This window comes from Amblyraja radiata, chromosome 4, assembly GCF_010909765.2.
Source record: "Amblyraja radiata isolate CabotCenter1 chromosome 4, sAmbRad1.1.pri, whole genome shotgun sequence".
Lineage (NCBI taxonomy): Eukaryota > Metazoa > Chordata > Chondrichthyes > Rajiformes > Rajidae > Amblyraja > Amblyraja radiata.
In genome coordinates, this window is record NC_045959.1 from 11,454,502 (window position 1) to 11,477,184 (window position 22,683).

Below are 22,683 nucleotides of genomic sequence, written 5' to 3' on the forward strand. Positions count from 1 at the left end.
AGTAGGTTTGCAGAACCTGATGCCCCAACCTCTCTCGCAACAGCCTTTGATGGCAATGTGCTGCCAAAGATATCTTTCGCTGTTTTAAATGTCTTTAGAAGTAAAAGCAATCAAAATTAATGAAAATTAATTTCGTAAATTACAGTGTTTAGGTAAAGCCATTAATATCCAGTGAGATAAAGAAAGATATATATTTTTTCTTAATTGAAAGTAGAAACCCATTAAATTAAAAGACTCACCTCTTACATTGCCTGCCCCGGATAAATCCGGAAGTGGCGGCGCTGTTAACAGCTGCGGCTCGCCTGCAGTCCGTCTGTCTTTACTTTTTTCTGTTGTTTTTTTTGTCTTGTTTTGGTTAAGTTTTAGTTTGTTGGGTTGTGTTAGAGGGGGTGAAACATGTTCTCTGTCTCTTCCTTCGGGGGAATGTGACTTTTTCGTGTCGTATCCCCCTTCTCTGCCTCCGTCTGCGCTGAGGCCTAATGGCGGAGCTGGCGGCCTCCAGCCTGCGACCGACCCCGAGGCACCGGAGGCAGAGCCAGCCAGGACTTACCAATGAGAGGCTGGCCGTCTTCAGGGCTAAGGCAGTGGTGGCCCGACTTGCCGGAGCGGCGTTCTGGCTTTCGGCGGCGGCCTGGAGCTGATGCAGCGGGGCTCAGAGCTGAGACTGCGGGACCCGGAGCTGGGGCAGCGGCCCGGAGCGGAGACTGCGGGACCTGGAGCTGGGGCGGCGGCCTGGAGCGGAGACTGCGGGACCTGGAGCTGGGGCGGCGGCCTGGAGCGGAGACTGCGGGACCTGGAGCTGGGGCGGTGGCCTGGAGCGGAGACTGCGGGACCTGGAGCGGAGACTGCGGGACCCGGAGCTGGAGCGGCGGCCTGGAGCGGAGACTGCGGGACCTAGAGCTGGAGCGGCTGCCCGGAGCTGATGCTGTGGCGGGCCGTCTCGGAGCGGAGACGTCGTTCCGGCTTTCGGCGGCGGCGACATCACCACGGAGGTCCGCTGGACTGGAGGGCGGCATCTTTGGCCTGGATCGATCGCCTCAGCGCAGAGGGAGAACAAGGAGGGGAGAGACGGAGACTAAGACTTTGCCTCCATCACAGTGAGGATGTGCTTGGTGAACTCACTGTGGTGGATGTTTAATTTGTGTTTATTGTATGTTTTGTTGTTATTGATTCTGTGTATGACTGCAGGCAACATAATTTCGTTCAGACCGAAAGGTCAATAAAGGATCTATCTAAACATAGAAACATAGAAAATAGGTGCAGGAGTAGGCCATTCGGCCCTTCGATGGATGAATAGTGGTGCTTGACGTATTTGGCTCCATATGTTCCATGGCCAGCAACAAGCTGAATGGTGAGCTCACTAGCAGAGCAGGATGTCGGGTGCATCTACACCTGGGTTCCAGCACATTTGACCTGCTGTGTGGCAAGCTGGTGAAGACATTGGTCTGCTAAGCAGGTGTATGGTGGATGGGCAATAATTCTGTGGGGATCAGTCACTGGAATGTGGCACAGCCCACCCTTCTGATTAAATACTTCTGACCTTCTGAAAGAACTCACCTGAAATGTTGACTGTTAACCTTTCTCCACGACTGCTGTAGTCTTCAGAGATTTCAAAATTGAACATCGGCAGCAATTTGTGTTAGTGTATGGTATTCAGACCTGCCATATAGATTGTGGGAATCTCAGTAATGCCTGGACAGCCATTTCTAATGTAGCATCATTGAATTATTTTTTCTTTCCTAAACAATTGTCTGGAATTGAGAGATGGAAGGTCTTTAAATCTTCTGCAAGGGTTCTCTGGGTTTCTGCTGAAGTTGTTAAAGGAGATATGGAAAGTCCCAGTAAAAATGACACTATAGTATGGGTACATAGAAACATAGGAAATAGGTGCAGGAGGAGGCCATTCGGCCCTTAGAGTCAGCGCCGCCATTCTTTGTGATCAAGGCTGATCGTCCCCTATCAATAACCCGTGCCTGCCTTCTCCCCATATCCCTTGATTCCACTAGCCCCCAGAGCTCTATCTAACTCTCTCTTAAATCCATCCAGTGACTTGGCCTCCACTGTCCTCTGTGGCAGGGAATTCTGGTTATATGGCTAAATTCACAACTCTCTGGGTGAAAAAGTTTTTTCTCACCTCAGTCTTAAATGACCTCCCCTTTATTCTAAGACTGTGGCCCCTGGTTCTGGACTTGCCCCACATTGGGGACATTTTTCCTGCATCTAGCTTGTCCAGTCCCTCTATAATTCCATATGCTTCCACAGGATTCCCCCTCATCCTTCCAAACTCCAGCGAATACAAGCCTAGTCTCCCCAATCCTTCCTCACATGACAGTCCCGCCATCCCAGGGATCAATCTCGTGAACCTACGCTGCACCGCCTCAATCACAAGGATGTCCTTCCTCAAATTAGGAGACCAAATCTGTACACAATACTCCAGATGTACCACAGGTACCCTATGTTAGACACCTGTTGATAGCCTTGTGTTCTCCTAACTCCTGTGACTCCTCGAGGGTGAATCCAATAACTCCATGTCGACCCTTCAGGGAAGTCAGAGGGCTCGTATAAAAATCCTTGAACTTGCAAATATAGAATATCAGTCTGAAGAAGGGTCATGACCAGAAACATTGCCTGTCCTTTCCCTCCACAGAGGCTGCCTGATCCACTGAGTTCCTCCAGCACTTTGTGTTTTCCATGAGAGTGAACATAATGTTTTCTCCGACTCAGCAAGTTGACCAAATTAAATCTTGTTTTGCTTTAATAGTGGATTCCACTGTGTTTGCTAACTGACAATGGTGTTAGCTTAAGTCCTTGTTTTATTGGATTGAAAATGGGTGAGTGTACTTTCATGGGGAGGTGTATATTTTTGTAGGATATGACTGGATGCTGGGTTTGGATTAACACTGATTTTAAATGTTGTGCCAGGACCACCTATAAATCTAACACATCTCTTAGAGCCAATTTTGCACTCAGCTTTTGTATTTGTTTTCCATCTCTAATAATATACAGACACAATGGATGTGGTGTAACTTTAGTTTTCCCATGTGCCATGTTCCATTTGTGAAAACAGAAAATGTTGAAACACTCAGCAGGTCAGGCTATGGGAAGAGAAACAAACTGAACCTCTCTGGTTGAAGACCATTCATCAATTTTGAAATGCTGTGGATGTAAAAACTCTGATTATCGAGTACCTGGTAACTAAATGGGAGCAAAATAACAGGAGCAGTCATTAGATCCTGCCAATACTATGGGATTGAGTTCTGCCGCTCAGTTAAAGCCCTGTCCCACTGTACGAGTTCATTCAAGTGCTCTCCCGAGTTTTAAAAAGAATCAAACTCGTGGTAAGCACGTAGAATGAACGTAGCGGGTACGTCGGAGCTCGGGGACGTCTCTTAGCGACTCGTAACGCTAACGGCAGGTGATCGGGAAACGCGGTAAACTCGGGAAGACTCATGAAGATTTTTCAACATGTTGAAAAATGTCCACGAGAGCCCCAAGTACTGACGAGCGGCCATTACCGTAAATCTCCGAATTCGAATCGTGGCAAACTCCGAGAACTCTTTGAATAAACTCGTACAGTGGGACAGCGCTTTTACTTTGTGCCAGATCTGCATCCTGATCCCAGTTGTCAGACTTGTAGGTGATTCAATCAATATCCAAGCTCATTGGGGATTGGGGGTTGTATTTGGGTGGTGTTGGGGGCTCCACTCTACCTTTAACACAAAAAAATCTTGCTTCCTTATTTAACAGCTGAATTATCCCTTTCTACCTTAAGACTGTGTCTTCTATTGGATTTCCTTACCAGAAGAAATAATTTGTCTGGATTTACTCTGTCAAATACTTCCATCATTTTGTGGGGAATTGTGAGGACATTTACCCTAGAATCTCTTATTTGCATAAGGATTAGTACATTGCCTTGCAATTTCCTGCTCCTGCCTGCATTGCTTACTTTATCTGCCAACCGAGTGTAATCTGTAGACGTAATCAATTCCTTCATCTGATTTAAACATGCATTGAAAAGCTGGGAACCCAGTACTGATCCTCAGGGGCCAGTAATGGAAAACAAATAAAACTGCTGAATCTGAGACAAAAAACGAAATGCTGGAAGAACTCAGCCAGTCGGGCAGTATCTGTGGAAAGAGAAACCAATTAATGTTTCAGTTTGAAGACCCTTCATCCAAATGGTCTCTCCAACATTTCTGTTTTTATTTTGCTTCTTGCACTTGTCAATCTAGAGTGTGGTTCCTGTATTCCAGAGTCTAGCACCGATTTGCTCTGCTTTCTTCTGTTGCTGAATATAGGTGCTCTAGGTCAGTGCTACCACCCTGTTGCCTCCTAAATTTCAGTTCTAATAAATTTAAATCTATGTAGTTTAAATATTTTTGATGTTTGTGGAATAGAATAAAAAAGAATAAATGTGCAATTAATAGACTGATATTTTTATGGAAGGTATTATAATATTGAAGTACTTTTTTTCCGCTAATAATGTCGGGGGGGCCACGGAAAAATCAAAAGATCCCAAGGGGGCCATGAGCTAAAAAAGGTTGGGAACCACTGCTCTAGGTGGTCAAAGTGGTGTCTTGAGTTGGTCAGCCATTGGCCGGGTAGTAATTGTAAATGATTGTGACTATGATGAACATCCAAACTCTCATAAAATACGCTGCTTATCACTTGTTGCCTGTTGCTAAAGTTATGAACTCATACTAGAATTAGAGCAGAAAATATTTTGAGTTCAGACAGAAGTGGCAGTATTAGAGGAGGTCCAGTCCAGAGCCCTGTCATCTATGTCTGAATGCGGGTTCCACGGTACATCAATGAGTACGCACCATACCTTTAGTAGTACAACTAGAAAATGCTGGAAATGCTGAGCAGGGCTGGCAGCATCTGTGGAAAGCAATGTAGGGTTAATGTTTCAGACCCGACCATTTGTCAGGGTCCATAACTTCTGTCAGGGGTATACATACCAGTAACATGTATTCCTCCAGGAAAATCACTGCTAATTAGTATTTGCCTGTTAAATACACAGGGCTTGTATATTTGTTAAATATACAACTCCAAGCAGTTTAAAACATAATTAATTGTTTAGCCCCAAAGTAAAAGCTAAAAGAAACATGAAATTATAAAAGGATTGCACAAGCTAGATGCAGGAAAAATGTTCCCAATGTTGGGCGAGTCCAGAACCAGGGGCCACAGTCTTAGAATAAAGGGGAGGTCATTTAAAACTGAGGTGAGAAAAAACTTTTTCACCCAGAGAGTTGTGAATTTATGGAATTCCCTGCCACAGAGGGCAGTGGAGGCCAAATCACTGGATGGATTTAAGAGAGAGTTAGATAGAGCTCTAGGGGGCTAGTGGAATCAAAGGATATGGGGAGAAGGCAGGCACGGTTATTGATAGGGGACGATCAGCCATGATCACAATGAATGGCGGTGCTGGCTCGAAGGGCCGAATGGCCTCCTCCTGAACCTATTTTCTATGTTTCTATGTAAAATCAGATTGTTACATGTATTAGCAGAACAAATTATCTTTTTCTCAAAAAGAATATATTAGCCACCTCAAAGTTACTTGCTCCTGTACAAGAGGCCATGGCCTTAACATTCAATTTAAATCCAGAATGATTAACGGTGATGTCAGAAAACCGTCTATTGCCTAAAAAGCTGTTGAAATCTTGGTTTTAATCTTTTTAGCATCTTCCCAAATGATAATGAGGCTTGGGGTCAGTTTTTTTTTTACCTTGTGATTTTAAGAGTTGTAGTAAGAAGATAGTTTTAATATGTAAATTAGCCTGGATCTAAGCTAAGTGATTGAACTAATTTGCTTACTCCTGCTTGTATGCCTCTAACGTGAAGATGGTGCATTTTAGTAAAATGTTAGCATCTACAGTCAAAGTTATGTCCCCCCCCCACATACACACACACACACACACACACACACACACACACACACACACACACACACACACACACACACACACACACACACACACACACACACACACACACACACACACCCTCATGGAATATCTAGTACTCCAGCCTCTCCCCTCTCCTCCCTTTATCCAGTCCACTGGAGTGAGTGGTTGAACACTTGGGGGTAAATTTCAGTGAAGGCTGTAGTTCTGACAGCTTCATTCAAGCTCCAATGCAAAAGCTGTTTAGGAAAAGCCTAACAACTATCAATCCCGTCAGTTGGTGATTAAAGTTTTGCTTTGGTTTTAGTTCTATGGGTTTTAGTGGAACAGGAATGCAAGGGCCCCAAAGGTGATCCGGTGAGATGGCGGCAAGAAATGCCTTGCCTTGTAATGTGAAGATCACTGTGTGGTGACCTCTATGTTCCCAGCTGTGCCGCACCTGCATCTTGGAACACGAAACCCCACTGTTCTATTTACTAAACACGCAGGGTCCATCTTGTGCTTCTGATTTCATAATCTGTTAATGGGTGGTGTCGTTGCCAAGGATGCCGTTGAACACGTCGATGTAACTGTTTTGTCAACATTTGCTCTTGATTCATTTTCCCCATTTCATTTTCTCATCCAGATATTCATCACCGTCAACTGCCTAAGCACTGATTTCTCCTCGCAGAAGGGGGTGAAAGGACTTCCCCTCATGATCCAGATCGACACCTACAGCTATAACAATCGCAGCAACAAACCCATCCACCGGGCTTACTGCCAGATCAAGGTGTTCTGTGACAAGGTGTGGTGAACAAAGCATGTTGGAAGGAACTGGGATTATTTTTGCGCTCTTTAAACTCTCAAATTCCCAAAATGTTGTTTGTGAACAACAGGTTTATTATCTTTGAGATATTGTGTAATCAAAAGTGCATGTCAGAGATTTGTTCCTCAATGGGATTGTATGAATGAATGCCAGAGGAAAATGCAGAGGGGTGCTCTTTTTGTAATCCAACCAACTCACGAGCCTTCGAAGTATACGACGCACCATTTTCCCCCCTTTCTCCTCCATATTGTTGTAATATCACGGTGTAGATTATGTGAAACCATAAACAATTAAATGCCAGGGTGAACCATACAAAACGGATAGCTAAGGTAGGATGAAAAGGACGTATCTAGCCCTTCATTTCTTCAACACTAAAACAATGTTGCAGCACCATCTAATGTTTATTTTTCAGAATTGCACGTCAAACTGCCCAATTCATATGTGTTATTTGCTGTTCTAAAGTTTCCACGGTGTGTTTCCTTTATAGTGTTTTTCATGAAAGCAACCTTCCCATTGTCCTTTAAGAATCACTGGATATTGCATTTAAGCTAGAGAATGTGTGAAAATCCCATTCTGAGCCACTTTTTGTAACTGCCTTATTATCATAAGTCCTGACGTTGAATCGATACTGGGTTGGAGGAGGGATAGAAACATAGAAAATAGGTGCAGGAGTAGGCCATTCGGCCCTTCGATCTTGCACCGCCATTCGATATGATCATGGCTGATCATCCAACTCAGTATCCCATCCCTGCCTTTTCTCCATACCCCCTGATCCCTTTAGCCACAAGGGCCACATCCAACTCCCTCTTAAATATAGCCAATAAACTGGCCTCAACTACCTTCTGTGGCAGAGAATTCCACAGATTCATCACTTTCTGTGTAAAAAATGCAGTGAGTTGGCATTGGTGAATAAATATATATTCTACATATCTTGTTCCTCTTTGCTGTCTGGTTGGCAAGGGTGTGTCACTCTGCGATACAGCACGTCATTTCCAATAAGCTGCTAGTTGGAGTGTAATTTATTTATTGGACAAGGCTAGAAATCATCCAACCTATGTCACTTCCCCTCCATAAAGACAATCTCCAATAGTTATCGAACCACAGTACATGGACAAAGCCTGCACACATACGGGTTGGGGGACTGAGTTCCATGTTGTCATCGGCTCGATGGCAGAAGCATGAGACCAGGCCTTACAAAGGTCCTCTACCGACCTTCCTCCACTGTACAGCACCCCAACAGCAATAAGACCCTCAGTGAGACATGTGGAAATATGGGCCAATTCCCACAACTCTGGGGGCACAGGTTGCTGGTGCATTTCTCCCCTGACATAACTTATTGCACTTGAACTAGAATGCAGCTTTTTCGTTTTTCTTTACTATGTTTTGTCCAGGGATGATCATATTAATTCACAACTTTTCATTGTGGGCGATTCAGTGATAATCTTTGGCTTGCTAGCCCCAATATGAACATACCATCACACCGCAGTATCTATTCCTTTATCTCTTTACACTCTCTGCACTCCCATATTTCATGCCATCAATTATTGTCAGAACAACATTAAAGAATTTTCATTTTATTTTAATGGCCACGAGATTTCCATGTAGAATGCACTTGCTAATATGATTTAGTTGTTGTTCATATTTGTTCCTGTCCCCATCCTTAGGGAGCTGAAAGAAAAATCCGGGATGAAGAACGGAAACAGAACCGAAAGAAAGGAAAAGGTTCAGGAACCTCAAACCAAGTAAATCCCTGTAAGCAAATTTTAGTAAGCCATGCTTTATCGGAAGTTCTGATTTCAAAGGGGAGCATTGTCTCATGAATGGACCTTGACTGGGATATTAAATTTTGTCTTTTTCTCCCTGGTTTTCAGCATCAGAAACCAAACTGAACACAACAGCCCAACAGAAGCGAAGTGACGCAACTTTCTTCAAAACCATGAGCGACCTGGATTCGCAGCCAGTCCTCTTCATTCCAGACATCCACTTTGGGAACCTGCAGAGAAGTGGGCAGGTAAAACACCCTACACCTTCCTCATCCCCGCAAAGCCCTCCTCTCCCTTGATTAGAATAACAGGAACATTTATACTTTCTATACTTCTATCCACCACTTGTCTTTCCTCTGCGCTTTGAGGTGTCGTTTATTGGCTGATAAAGAGGGTGCAGACAGATTTGCATATTAAAACTCAGAGGTTGCCATTCGGCCCATCGGGTCCATTCCAGCTTCTCGTTCAACCCATCTTGGCTCCAAACAGAGCAATACCATCAGTCCTATTCCACCTATTTCCTTGTAGCTTTGAAAGTTATTCTGTCATGTGTCCATCAACGTCTTATTGATGCTGTTGTTGACACTAAGAGCGATTTGCAGTTGGCAACTAATCTACAGAATGTGTTAGAACTGTGGGGGGGAAAAGCTAGAGATTCTCAGGGAATCCTAAAAAGGAGGAAAACCATGCAATCTGCACACAGGTAACACCTGAGGTCAGGATAGAACCTATGTTGCTGCTACTGAGAGGCAACAGTACTACCTTCCATGCCCATACGCCAGGGTATCAAAGCCCATCAAGTCAACTCAAGTTTATTCGTCACATACACATACGAGATGTGCAGTGAAATGAAAAGTGACAATGCTCGCGGACTTTGTGCAAAAAACAATCAAACTAACAGAATGGAACAGAATCACATATTTTACATATTAAATATTGTGGGCGGAAGGAAAAAGGGGAAAAAAAACAGCAATTAAAAAAAAACACAGTAGATTGGTACAGGTAAAGTTAGTCCCTGGTGAGGTAGGAGTTTACAGTCCTAATTGCATCTGGGAAGAAACTCCTTCTCAACCTCTCCGTTTTCACAGCATGGCAACGGAGGCGTTTGCCTGACCGTAGCAGCTGGAACAGTCCGTTGCAGGGGTGGAAGGGGTCTCCCATGATCTTATTGGCTCTGGAGTTGCACCTCCTGATGTATAGTTCCTGAAGAGGGGCCAGAGTTGTAGGCAGCGGTGCGAGCATTCAAGGCAACACGAATGGACCTGTCTACCCAGGGTTTATGATTCGGAAAGGTGTTTACCCTTACCGTGGGGACGATGTTGTCGGTTGTTGTTGCGATGAAGTCCGTGACTGCTTCCGCGAACTCACTGATGACACTGGAACTTGCTTGGAACATATTGATTCTCCTAAAAATTGGCCATCATAACATACTTTTTTGATGTTCTGTTAGCCTATAAAAATGTTTTGTTTTTTTAAACACAAGGAGGAATTTGGGAGAGATTAGAATTGGTTGCAGATGCCATACTTTCAAATATATTTTAAAGATGGTATGCTTTTTAAAAATTATATATATTTGAAACCACTGCACCTGCAACCAATTCCAGTCTCTCCCAAATTCCTCCTTGTGTTGGTCATTGCACATATTCTGTTTGAAACCCAGCATGAGCTGCTCCCCTGTGGCCTCTGCTATGACTCTGCAGCCAGCACTACTAGCTTCTTCAGAGAGCCATTGGAGGAGAGTGAGCTCCCAGGCAAGATCCTGTTGACAGGAAATTATTGTATGTTGTTTTGGTTGAAAAATGCAAAACGTGACTTCCTGTGTTTTAATGGAAATATAACTATTTGTGGGAAACACAAAGAGGGTTGTATGGATTCAGATGTTGAGTTGTTGGTGGCACAGTGGAGAAGGGGTAGATTTGCTACCTTACAGCACCAGGGACCCAGGTTCAATCCTGAATACGGGTGCTGCCTGTACAGAATTTGTATGTTCTCGCTGTGACCATGTTGGCTTTCACCGGATGCTCTGGTTTCCTCCCACACTTCATAGACTAGCTTCAGCTTGTAGGTTAATTGGCTTCTGTAATTTGCCCCTAGTGTGTAGGATGCAAAACATGGATAACATACAACTAGTGTATGGGTGACCGTTGGTTGGCGTGGGCTGAAGGGCTTGTTTCCATGCTGTATCTCTAAAACTTAAACAAAAAATAAAATGATGGTAAAGGGTAAAATTGCTCACAATTGCAGACAAAGGCAGAATCAGAAATGATCAATGCTGACTCTTCAAAAATGGTTTGCATCTTTTTGTGGCTTGGTGTCCATTTCACCATCAGAGGTGGTGTCAATGGTAACCATTTACAATGTACTTTGATGATACAACGTACACATTTTCCTCTGTAATCATTGTGCTTAGTTTCTGACTTCCTGCCCTTTGGTTTTATAGATGTACAGTGTCAGCACAGATGACATGGAAAGGGAAGGGTAAGAATTCTGTTTCGCTTTCTGAACTATTTTCTGGGAGGAGGGTGTGTTGCTGAATAACAGAACATGTTTAACATTCTTGGGCAGTTTATTACAATAGTGGCTGTGTGTTCTTCTTTAAATAAAAGCCCATTTATCCTTCTGGCCAATTCCATTCTGGAAATTAAAATGTACACTTTCACTGATGGGATTTTAGCCTTTGCAGTATTTCTTGGAATAATATTTATAATTTCTGAGTAATCTGCTTAATATTTCAATTTTAATCGCCCTCCACCCCCCAACTGCGTCCACTGCATATAACCATATAACAATTACAGCACGGAAACAGGCCAACTCGGCCCTTCTAATCCGTGCCAAACACTTATTTTCCCCTAGTCCTATCTACCTGCATTCAGACCATAACCCTCCATTCCTTTCCCGTCCGTATACCTAACCAATGTATTTTTAAATGATAAAATCGAACCTGCCTCCACCACTTCCACTGGAAGCTCATTCCACACAGCTACCACTCTCTGAGTAAAGGAGTTCCCCCTCATGTTACCCCTAAACTTTTGTCCCTTAATTCTCAAATCAATTAAGTTCTGAGCATTCTTCTGAGCATTTGGAGTAAATAGAAACATAGAGACATAGAAAATTGGTGCAGGAGTAGGCCATTATAAGGATATATAACATAATATAACATAAGGATAACGAGGGATAAAATTGGTCCATTAGAGAGTCAGAGTGGCCAACTATCTGCAGAGCCAAAAGAGATGGGGGAGATATTGAACAGTTTCTTTTCTTCGGTATTCACCAAGGAGAAGGATATTGAATTATGTGAGGTAAGGGAAACAAGTAGAGTAGCTATGGAAACTATGAGGATCAAAGAAGAGGAAGTACTGACACTTTTGAGAAATATAAAAGTGGATAAGTCTCCAGGTCCGGACAGGATATTCCCTAGGACATTGAGGGAAGTTAGTGTAGAAATAGCCGGGGCTATGGCAGAAATATTTCAAATGTCATTAGAAACGGGAATAGTGCCGGAGGATTGGCGTACTGCGCATGTTGTTCCATTGTTTAAAAAGGGGTCTAAGAGTAAACCTAGCAATTATAGACCTGTTAGTTTGACGTCAGTGGTGGGCAAATTAATGGAAAGAATACTTAGAGATAATATATATAAGCATCTGGATAAACAGGGTCTGATTAGGAACAGTCAACATGGATTTGTGCCTGGAAGGTCATGTTTAACTAATCTTCTTGAATTTTTTGAAGATGTTACTCGGGAAATTGATGAGGGTAAAGCAGTGGATGTTGTGTATATGGACTTCAGTAAGGCCTTTGACAAGGTTCCTCATGGAAGGTTGGTTAAGAAGGTTCAATGGTTGGGTATTAATGGTGGAGTAGCAAGATGGATTCAACAGTGGCTGAATGGGAGATGCCAGAGAGTAATGGTGGATGGTTGTTTGTCAGGTTGGAGGCCAGTGACGAGTGGGGTGCCACAGGGATCTGTGTTGGGTCCACTGTTGTTTGTCATGTACATCAATGATCTGGACGATGGCGGGGTAAATTGGATTAGTAAGTATGCAGATGATACTAAGATAGGTGGGGTTGCGGGTAATGAAGTAGAGTTTCAAAGTCTACAGAGAGATTTATGCCAGTTGGAAGAGTGGGCTGAAAGATGGCAGATGGAGTTTAATGCTGATAAGTGTGAGGTGCTACATCTTGGCAGGACAAATCAAAATAGGACGTAGATGGTAAATGGTAGGGAATTGAAGAATGTAGGTGAACAGAGGGATCTGGGAATAACTGTGCACAGTTCCCTGAAAGTGGAATCTCATGTAGATAGGGTGGTAAAGAAAGCTTTTGGTGTGCTGGCCTTTATAAATCAGAGCATTGAGTATAGAAGTTGGGATGTAATGTTAAAATTGTACAAGGCATTGGTGAGGCCAATTCTGGAGTATGGTGTACAATTTTGGTCGCCTAATTATAGGAAGGATGTCAACAAAATAAAGAGAGTACAGAGGAGATTTACTAGAATGTTGCCTGGGTTTCAGCAACTAAGTTACAGAGAAAGGTTGAACAAGTTAGGGCTTTATTCTTTGGAGCGCAGAAGGTTAAGGGGGGACTTGATAGAGGTTTTTAAAATGATGAGAGGGATAGACAGAGTTGACGTGGAAAAGCTTTTCCCACTGAGAGTAGGGAAGATTCAAACAAGGGGACATGACTTGAGAATTAAGGGACTGAAGTTTAGGGGTAACATGAGGGGGAACTTCTTTACTCACAGAGTGGTAGCTGTGTGGAATGAGCTTCCAGTGAAGGTGGTGGAGGCAGGTTCGTTTTTATCATTTAAAAATAAATTGGATAGTTATATGGATGGGAAAGGAATGGAGGGTTATGGTCTGAGCGCAGGTATATGGGACTAGGGGAGATTATGTGTTCGGCACGGACTAGAAGGGTCGAGATGGCCTGTTTCCGTGCTGTAATTGTTATATGTTATATGGTTATTCGGCCCTTCGAGCCTGCACCGCCATTCAATATGATCATGGCTGATCATCCAACTCAGTATCCTGTACCTGCCTTCTCTCCATACCCCCTGATCCCTTTAGCCACAAGGGCCACATCTAACTCCCTCTTAAATATAGCCAATGAACTGGCCTCAACTACCTTCTGTGGCAGAGAATTCCAGAGATTCACCACTCTCTGTGTGAAAAATGTTTTCCTCATCTCGGTCCTAAAAGATTTCCCCCTTATCCTTAAACTGTGACCCTTGTTCTGGTTGTGACCCCTTGTTCTGGAGGACACTTAAAAGCTGTTTTGGTTATTGTGGCCTTCCTTACGGATGCGATTGCATTGTAGTGTGTGTAGATTCATCTGGCTCTTTTTTTACATAGAGCTTTTCAGCTGTGAAGGGTAGACTAGCATTGCTTTCCTAGAAGCAAAGAAGGCTGAGGGGATACCTGATGGCAGCATACACAAATATATAACTTATACATAGGGTAGGCAGTGAGAACCTTCCTGCAGAGCAGTGATGTGTGTAGTTTAACGGCATTAGTCTAAGGTAAGAGGTAGGACATTTGAACAGGATTTGAGGAAGTACTTTTTCATGCCGAGGATGGTTGAAAATTGGACAACCTGAGGGGGTGGTGGAAACAGATACAACATGTTCTAAATATCTAGACGAGCACTTGAAACACCAGGGCATAGAAGGCTGTGGGCCAAATACTAGAAGATGGGATTAATGTAGATAGTTACTTTATAGGCAGCATATATACAGTGGGCTGAAGGGCCTGTCTCCAGGCTCTGCCAAGCCTTAGAAAAATTAACTAGAGTTGGCAGAATATTGTTTATCCTGCTTTAATTTGAGTCTAACCATAAAATCACCTCCATGCACTTGCCATGAATGAACTAACTTCCAATGAGATGGAATACCATGAGTTCCAGCACACTTCTGGGTCCTCTGTAGGGTTAATCATTTCTCTAGTGTGATTTTGGGGAGTGAAAGTCACTTTTCTCCTGGTATCTGCATATGTGGAGAGGGCAAGCTACAGCATTGAGCACGGAATAAGCACTCCATCTGCTGCTTATGAGTTCATTCCCCCCCCCCACCAAAAAAGGGATTTCTTAACGTAGACCTGGGTTTGTTCCCGATGTTGGGAAAGTCCAGAACAAGGGGTCACAGTTTAAGGATAAGGGGGAAATCTTTTAGGACCGAGATGAGGAAAACATTTTTCACACAGAGTGGTGAATCTGTGGAATTCTCTGCCACAGAAGATAGTTGAGGCCAGTTCATTGGCTATATTTAAGAGGGAGTTAGATGTGGCCCTTGTGGCTAAAGGGATCAGGGGGTATGGAGAGAAGGCAGGTACAGGATACTGAGTTGGATGATCAGCCATGATCATATTGCATGGTGGTGCAGGCTCGAAGGGCCGAATGGCCTACTCCTGCACCTATTTTCTATGTTTCTATGACATCTTTGCAGCTAAAATCAATGGATACTACCAGTCTCAGGCTTGTGTGGCTCAGGACACCACATTGTGGAGGAGCCATCATGGGTGTTCTTTTATTTCAGATTTACAGTTAATCAAATCAGGAGGCCTTACAACACAAATACCTCACACTGGACATTCTTCAGCCATTCTACACTCAAGGATTTATAAGCAGTTATGTCAGATCCTGTAGATGATTTACTAACAGTCTTTCAGTGTCACTATAAAACGTGCCCAGTCCAAGCAACATAGGAAAATATAAATCTATCAGTTTTATTTTTAGTTTAGTTTAGAGATACAATGCCCACCGGGTCCACGCCACCCAGCGATCCCCACATATTGACACACACTAGGGACAATGTTTACATTTTACAAAGCCAACTAACCTACAAACCTGTACGTCTTTGGAGTCTGAGGGGGGAAACGGAAGATCTCGGAGCAAACCCATTCAAGTCACGAGGGGAACGTACAAACTCCGTACAGACAGCACCCGAGGTCCGGATTGAACCCGGGTCTCCGGCGCTGCAAGCGCTGTAAGGCAGCAACTCTACCGCTGCGCCATCGTGCCGGTGTGAAGGAAATGGATATTCTTCATCACACAAGAAGGATGTGACATCTTTGAAAAAATACAGAAGTTTACCAGGATGTTGCCTGGGTTGGAGCGTATTAGCTAGAAGGAGACATTGGACAAACTTGAATTAGTTTCGCTAGAGTGTCAGAGGCTGACGGGTGACCTGATAGACATATATCAAACTATCTGGGGCAGGGATAGAAAGATTAAAGGAGATTTTTAAGCCAAGTTGTTTTTACAGTGATAGGCGCCTAGAACGCTCTGTCAGAGGAGGTGGCGGAAGCAAATACGAGAGCAATGTTTAGGAGGCAGACAGATGGGATTAGTTCGATGGAAATCATGATGGGCACAGTCTTTGCCGGTCAAAGGGCCTGTGCTGTACTGTTCTGTATTCAATTGAGTGAACAGTGCATGAAATTAACACCCAGCTGTAGTTATGGAGGCAATAGTTAGGAGTAAAGAGGTTCTTCTGCAGTTGTATAGGGCTCTGGTGAGACCACATCTAGAGTATTGTGTACAGTTTTGGTCTCCTAATTTGAGGAAGGACATCCTTGTGATTGAAGCAGTGCAGCATAGGTTCACGAGATTGATCCCTGGGATGGCGGGACTGTCATATGAGGGAAGATTGAAAAGACTAGGCTTGTATTCACTGGAGTTTAGAAGGATGAGGGGATATCTTATAGAAACATATAAAATTATAAAAGGACTGGACAGGCTAGATGCAGGAAAAATGTTCCCAATGTTGGGTGAGTCCAGAACCAGGGGCCACAGTCTTAGAATAAAGGGGAGGTCATTTAAGACTGAGGTGAGAAAAAACCTTTTCATCCAGAGAGTTGTGAATTTATGGAATTCCCTGCCACAGAGGGCAGTGGAGGCCAAGTCACTGGATGGATTTAAGAGAGAGTTAGATAGAGCTCTAGGGGCTAGTGGAGTCAAGGGATATGGGGAGAAGGCAGGCACGGGTTATTGATAGGGGATGATCAGCCATGATCACAATGAATGGCGGTGCTGGCTTGAAGGGCCGAATGGCCTCCTCCTGCACCTATTTTCTATGTTTCTATGTAATATTACAGGGTTTGTTTAAGAAAAAAATAGCCACCTTTATCCATAATAATCTTGTGAAAAGATTAATCTTGTATTCTTTGTAAGAAACATTGATCTCCAGTAGAATCTAAATGAAAAGTGTTTCCTTTTTCAATTTGAGATTCTGACCAAGTTTGTTCTTCATAGTGTCCTTGTAAAGAGGATGCTTCGATCTCTAGATGATGAATATCCCCCAACGGCCACCAAACAGATCAAAGAAGAAGTGCATAAAAAAGGTAACCTTTATATCTCCTAAAATATCACTTTGGAGCTTAAACTAATACTGTGACAACCTTTTGTTTGATGTTTCCTTCTGGAATTGGCAGCAATGTGCCTAAGACAAACACACTTGTGGCCCCTATGTATTTGACAAGCAGTTGCCAAACTGTAATAAATGTTACTGAGGGGTTGATGTGCATCTGGGGAATTCAAACCAGCCTGTATTGAAACTTAACAAGGATTACTTTAGAAATGTTGAACTTCGTTTTTAATCTTTTTGTGAATTTTTACTCATCATCCACTGCAACCTTTGAACACTGGTACCCATAATGCCCCTGTCCCACTTGGGTCTTACCTTCCAAGACCTTCCACTACCTGCAACCTCCGGCAACCACCTTCAACTAGCATCGCAACCGGCTTCGACTAAAAAATCCCCGATTTTTAAAACGGCAACCTATTTTTAGTCGCGGCCGGTTTTGAATTTTTTGAAATAATCGCCGGAACATAGAAGAAGCGGAAACCACGTTCGACCATTAGGGAGACTGACAAAAACCTCCGGGAACCGCACGGAAACCTTGGGTGGGGCGCAAAGTCTCCAGAGGTTTCCGTTCAGGTTTCCTAAGTGGGACAGGGGCATAATGATGTAGCTGATGCCACCAGCAACCCAGAGGTTTGACTCAAATTTGGGTGGGGTCCTTTGATAGTATGGCAACACTTACCAGCTAATTCAAACTAAGTAAAGATGTTTACTTAGATTATCAACTGATGAATGATTTTCCCAGTGAGCTTCGTTCAAGAATAATTTGTTTGCTGATTGTAAAATCGTCAAAACAGGATTAAATGATGCATAGGATATGAGAGAAGAAAGAGGAAGAAACTGTTAAGAAGGATTGGTGAAAATGAAGGAAAGATTCAAGGATGGGTAAAAATCAGTTACAATCGAGAGTTCTGGAGTTGGAATTTCTTTCAAGTTTCGGAAAGGAATAATCTACCTTTCATCTAAGAATTGACTTGGTCTGTAATTTCATTCTGCTGCCTCTCCTTAATGAAGCTACCCAGAAGATGATCATTGTGGTATAACAAGGAGATACCCAGAGGAAAATACATGTAGGAAATGTTGGGTACATCAGTCAATCAGCATAAATCTTTGGGAGACACAAGGAACTGCAGATGCTGGAATCTTGAGCAAAATATAAAGTGCTGGAGTAACTCAGCGGGTCAGGCAACATCTGTGGAATGAATGGACAGGTAATGTTTTGGTTCTGGATCCTTCGTCAGGCCAGCATAAATCATTATTTGGATTTAGGTATGAGCTCCAATGTTGTTACTTGAAGTATGAGGCTTGGTGCTACGAAGGCAAGTTATTACTCAATAGTTAGTTTGATAAATTGTGGATTTGCTTGCAACTGCTATCATTCCATTTTTTAATTGTTACTGAAAGTTAAGATGAAGATAAATCAACAACGCAACTTGTGCTCCAGTGCATCAATGAAAACACATGAATTTACAGTTAATCTCATCAAACTATAAAATGTAGTCTTTAGAAAACAATGTAAAGAACTTGAATAGGAAGATCATTGTCATTTGAAAGTTTGACCATATCTGCAAAACTATGTTCAAAATTCTGAACCAAAAAACAAACCACTATGTCTGAGCGGAACTTCATCTATCCATTATCCTTCATAGATACTGCCTGATCTCCAGAGTTAGTTTATTTTTGTTTCTCAAGATTCTAGCATCTGTAGTCTCTTGCATCTTCAAAATTCAGAAGTGTGGATGAGATGAAGGCACGAATAATACTATCGGAAAATAACTTTAAATGTTGTTCATTTCCACCTTGCGCCCAGAATCTTGTAGATCTTCTCTATAGTTGAAACAATTGTTTTTGTTGGAAGCACCAAAGTAACTAGAATTATACATATAAGTATTAGTTAAGACTATTGAAACTTATTTCGTTTAAATCTTGATCATGGCTTCATATTCCCTAAAGTAAAAAAGAAAATGAGATAAAGTAACTAAGTTCTTGTTCATTTTTATTACAATATCCATACAATATACATAGCAAAAGGATTTGAGTATAGGAGCAGGGAGGATCTACTGCAGTTGTACAGGGTCTTGGTGAGACCACACCTGGAGTATTACGTACAGTTTTAGTCTCCTAATCTGAGGAAAGACATTCTTGTCATAGAGGGAGTACAGAGAAGGATCACCAGACTGATTCCTGGGATGGCAGGGCTTTCATATGAAGAAAGACTGGATAGACTCGGCTTGTACTCGCTAACATTTAGAAGATTGAGGGGGGATCTTATAGAAACGTACAAAATACTTAAGGGGTTGGACAGGCTAGATGCAGGAAGATTATTCCCGATGTTGGGGAAGTCCAGAACAAGGGGTCACAGTTTAAGGATAAGGTCTTTTAGGACCGAGATGAGAAAATCATTTTTCACACAGAGAGTGGTGAATCTGTGGAATTCTTTGCCACAGAAGGTAGTTGAGGCCAGTTCATTGGCTATATTTAAGAGGGAGTTAGATGTGGCCCTTGAGGCTAAAGGGATCAGGGGGTATGGAGAGAAGGCAGGTACAGGATACTGAGTTGGATGATCAGCCATGATCATATTGAATGGCGGTGCAGGCTCGAAGGGCCGAATGGTCTACTCCTGCACCTATTTTCTATGTTTCTATGTAATATTGTGCTTTGTTCCAACGAGCTGTTTGATCGATACTGACTAAATCGAGATTAACATGTAATTAAAATGTGTGTTTTGTTTTTTTACAAAATGGAGAGTTTTCTCCTGAACGTCATTGACCAGTGTAACAGATTGGCAGTTGCAGCATCTGTGCCACACTGTTTGCGTCAGTGTTTTATTTTACCAACATTAAGTGATGAAGTATGCATTTGAGAACTGTTGACAGGTGCCCAACATGGCAATCCTCCACTCTGGGACCATGCTTTCATAACAATAGCTCTGTTATTAATCAAAGCAGTGGCAGAATCGAAATCTAACAACAGTTGAGATCTTTTTTTAACTGTGATATTGTGGTAAGCTTATGAATATCTTTTCCATGTTGAAATGTTTGTTCTTCTAGTCCTGCTGTATGTACGGAAAGAGTCTGATGAGGTGTTTGATGCATTGATGCTGAAATCTCCAACAATGAAAGGGTTGATGGATGCAGTAAGTATGAAGATACTTTTATTGCAATTTTGAAGTCTGAGAGGTGATCAAGTTTTAATCATAAGCCACCCAAGCTGAGCAACAAGTAGGTACTCGTAGGCTTGAGACACACCGACAACTGCCTCTACCTCAGGACAATCAAAATGAGAGAAATAGATGTGATGTGCCCCCTCCCCACCCCTTGCTGTTGGGAGGGATAAAAATAAACCCAAAGGCTGCCAATGGGCAATACTTGTACTATGAAAGACTGATAACTATGCCAATTTACTCTTGCATAAATAGACACAGGAGCCGATACTTTGCCAATCAATAATATCATGGCCAATCTTGTAATTCTAGTCTATATTTCTGCCACATCTGCATGGTCCTCAATCCCATGACTAATCCATGATCTTTTAATTTCAATCTTGAATATACCAGACAACGTTCTGTTTTTACTGCAGACAGGGGGAAAAGTCAATGGTGGTGGCTTGAGAACAGTTGGGGAGGTGCTGCATGTCCTAAAGCACATGAAGGTAGATGAATCTTCTGGGCCTGAGCAGCTATATTAAGGAGACCATAGGAAGCTAGAAAATAAATTGCAGAAGCAGTGGCTGCAATATGAGTCATCATTAGATAGCAGTGTAGTGCCAGAATACCGAAAGGTGGCTAATGTTGTGCCTCTATTTCAGAAGGGCTGCAAAAAGAGGCCCTGGAACTATTGAATAGTAAACCTCACATCTGTGATAGGAAAGTTACTGTAGAGGATTCAGATGGATAAGAAATACATATATTTGGAGACAAACACTGCTTGATTAGGGATAGTCAGCATGATTTGGTGCATGGGAGATTCTCTCACGAATTTGACTGACTACGTTTTTTGAAGCAGTAACCAAGGGCCCAGCTCTGGAGTAGTCTATATGGACTTTGACAAGGCCTTTAAGATGGCTGCTCTAGAAGGTTAGTTCACTAGCGATCCAGGGAGACTTAGACTGGAAGTCTGTGACTAGTGGTATGTCTCTGGGATCGATGCTGGGCCCATTGCTGTTTGTCACCTATATTAACGATTTGGATGAGAATGTACAAGGATAAGTTTCCAGATGACACTAAAGTAGGTGGCTTGGCAAACAAGAAAGATCATTATAAAGAATTACAACAGGATCTTGATCAGCTGGGTAAATCATCCAAGGTATGGCAAATGGATTTTAATTTGGGCAAGTGTGAGGTGTTGCATTTGGGGATATCAAACCAAGGCAGGACCTTAACAGTGACCTCAGAACGTTGTAGAGTAGAGAGATCCAGAAATATATGTATACATTCCCTTCTGGTACAGGTAGATAGAGGTGGTGATGAAAGATTTTGTGATGCTGGCTTTCATCAGTCAGGGAAATGAGTGTAGAAGATGGGACATTATGTTGCAATTGTACAAAAGGCTAATGTGGCCACATTTGGAGCAATGTGTTCAAGCTTGGTCACACTGCTGGAGGAAGGGTGCCAATCAATGGGAAGGACCGCAGAGAACATTTATGAAGATGGGCCTAAGATGCAGGGAGAGGTTGGGCAGCCTGACACTTCATTCCTTGGAGCGCAGGAGAAGGAAGGGTGGTCAGGTGACATATATGATGAAAGAATGTATCGACTGGTGACATATGATGAAAGAAAGGATCGACTGGGCTTGTATTCACGGGAATTTAGAAGGATGAGGGGATCGTTGAGAAACATATAAAATTCTTAAAGGATTTGAACAGGTTAGATGCAGGAAAAAGGTTCCCAATATTGGGGAAGTCCAGAACGAGGGATCACAGTTTAATAATAAGGGGTCGGCCATTTAGGACTGAGATGAGGAAAAACCTTTTCACCCAGAGAGCTGTAAATCAATGGAATTCTCTGCCACAGAAAGCAGTGGAGGCCAATTCACTGGATGTTTTCAAGAGAGAGTTCGATACAGCTCTTAGGGCTAACTGATTCAAGAGATATGGGGAGAAAGAAGGAACGGGGTACTGATTTAAGATGTAGACAAAAATGCTGGAGAAACTCAGCGGGTGCAGCAGCATCTATGGAGCGAAGGAAATAGGCAACGTTTTGGACCAAAACCCTTCTTCAGACTGATTTAGGATGATCACCCATGATCATATTGAATGACTCGAAGGGCCAAATGGCCTACTCCTACACATATTTTCTATGTTTCTATGTCTTGTCGATGTGTACAAAATCATGAGGGTATTAGATGAGGTGAAAGCATAGTCTTTCCCAAGGTAGAGGAATCAAAAACTAAAGGGTTAACTTGAGAGTGGAAGATTTAAGAGGAACCCATGCCGACCAAAATGCCCCACTTATGCTAGTCCTACATGGCTGCATTAGGCCCATATCCCATATATATATATATATATGTGTGTGTGTGTGTGTGTGTGTGTGTGTGTGTGTGTGTGTGTGTGTGTGTGTGTGTGTGTGTGTGTGTGTGTGTGTGTGTGTGTGTGTGTGTGTGGGTGTGTGTACGTGTGTGTGTGTGTGTGTACGTGTGTTTGTGTGAACATGTGTGTACGTGTGTGTGTGGACGCGTGTGTGTGTGAACGCGTGTGTGTGTGTGTGTGTGGGTGTGAACGTGTGTGTGTGAACGTGTGTGTGTGAACGTGTGTGTGTGAACGTGTGTGTGTGTGAACGTGTGTGTGTGAACGTGTGTGTGTGAACGTGTGTGTGTGTGTGAACGTGTGTGTGTGTGTGAATGTGTGTGTGTGAACGCG

General features: G+C 42.9%; 1 protein-coding gene across 2 annotated transcripts in view; it reads left to right on the forward strand.

Annotated features, from left to right (window-relative positions):
- Window positions 1-22,683, forward strand: part of grhl2 (grainyhead like transcription factor 2) — a 150,712-nt gene that overhangs the window by 119,437 nt on the left and 8,592 nt on the right. For both annotated transcript variants that reach the window (XM_033018952.1, XM_033018951.1), the window contains exons 9-14: window positions 6,532-6,690; window positions 8,376-8,463; window positions 8,583-8,722; window positions 10,915-10,952; window positions 16,719-16,807; window positions 19,878-19,963. In XM_033018952.1, coding sequence (XP_032874843.1) covers window positions 6,532-6,690; window positions 8,376-8,463; window positions 8,583-8,722; window positions 10,915-10,952; window positions 16,719-16,807; window positions 19,878-19,963 — 600 coding nt within the window. The remainder of the gene's footprint in view (window positions 1-6,531; window positions 6,691-8,375; window positions 8,464-8,582; window positions 8,723-10,914; window positions 10,953-16,718; window positions 16,808-19,877; window positions 19,964-22,683) is intronic.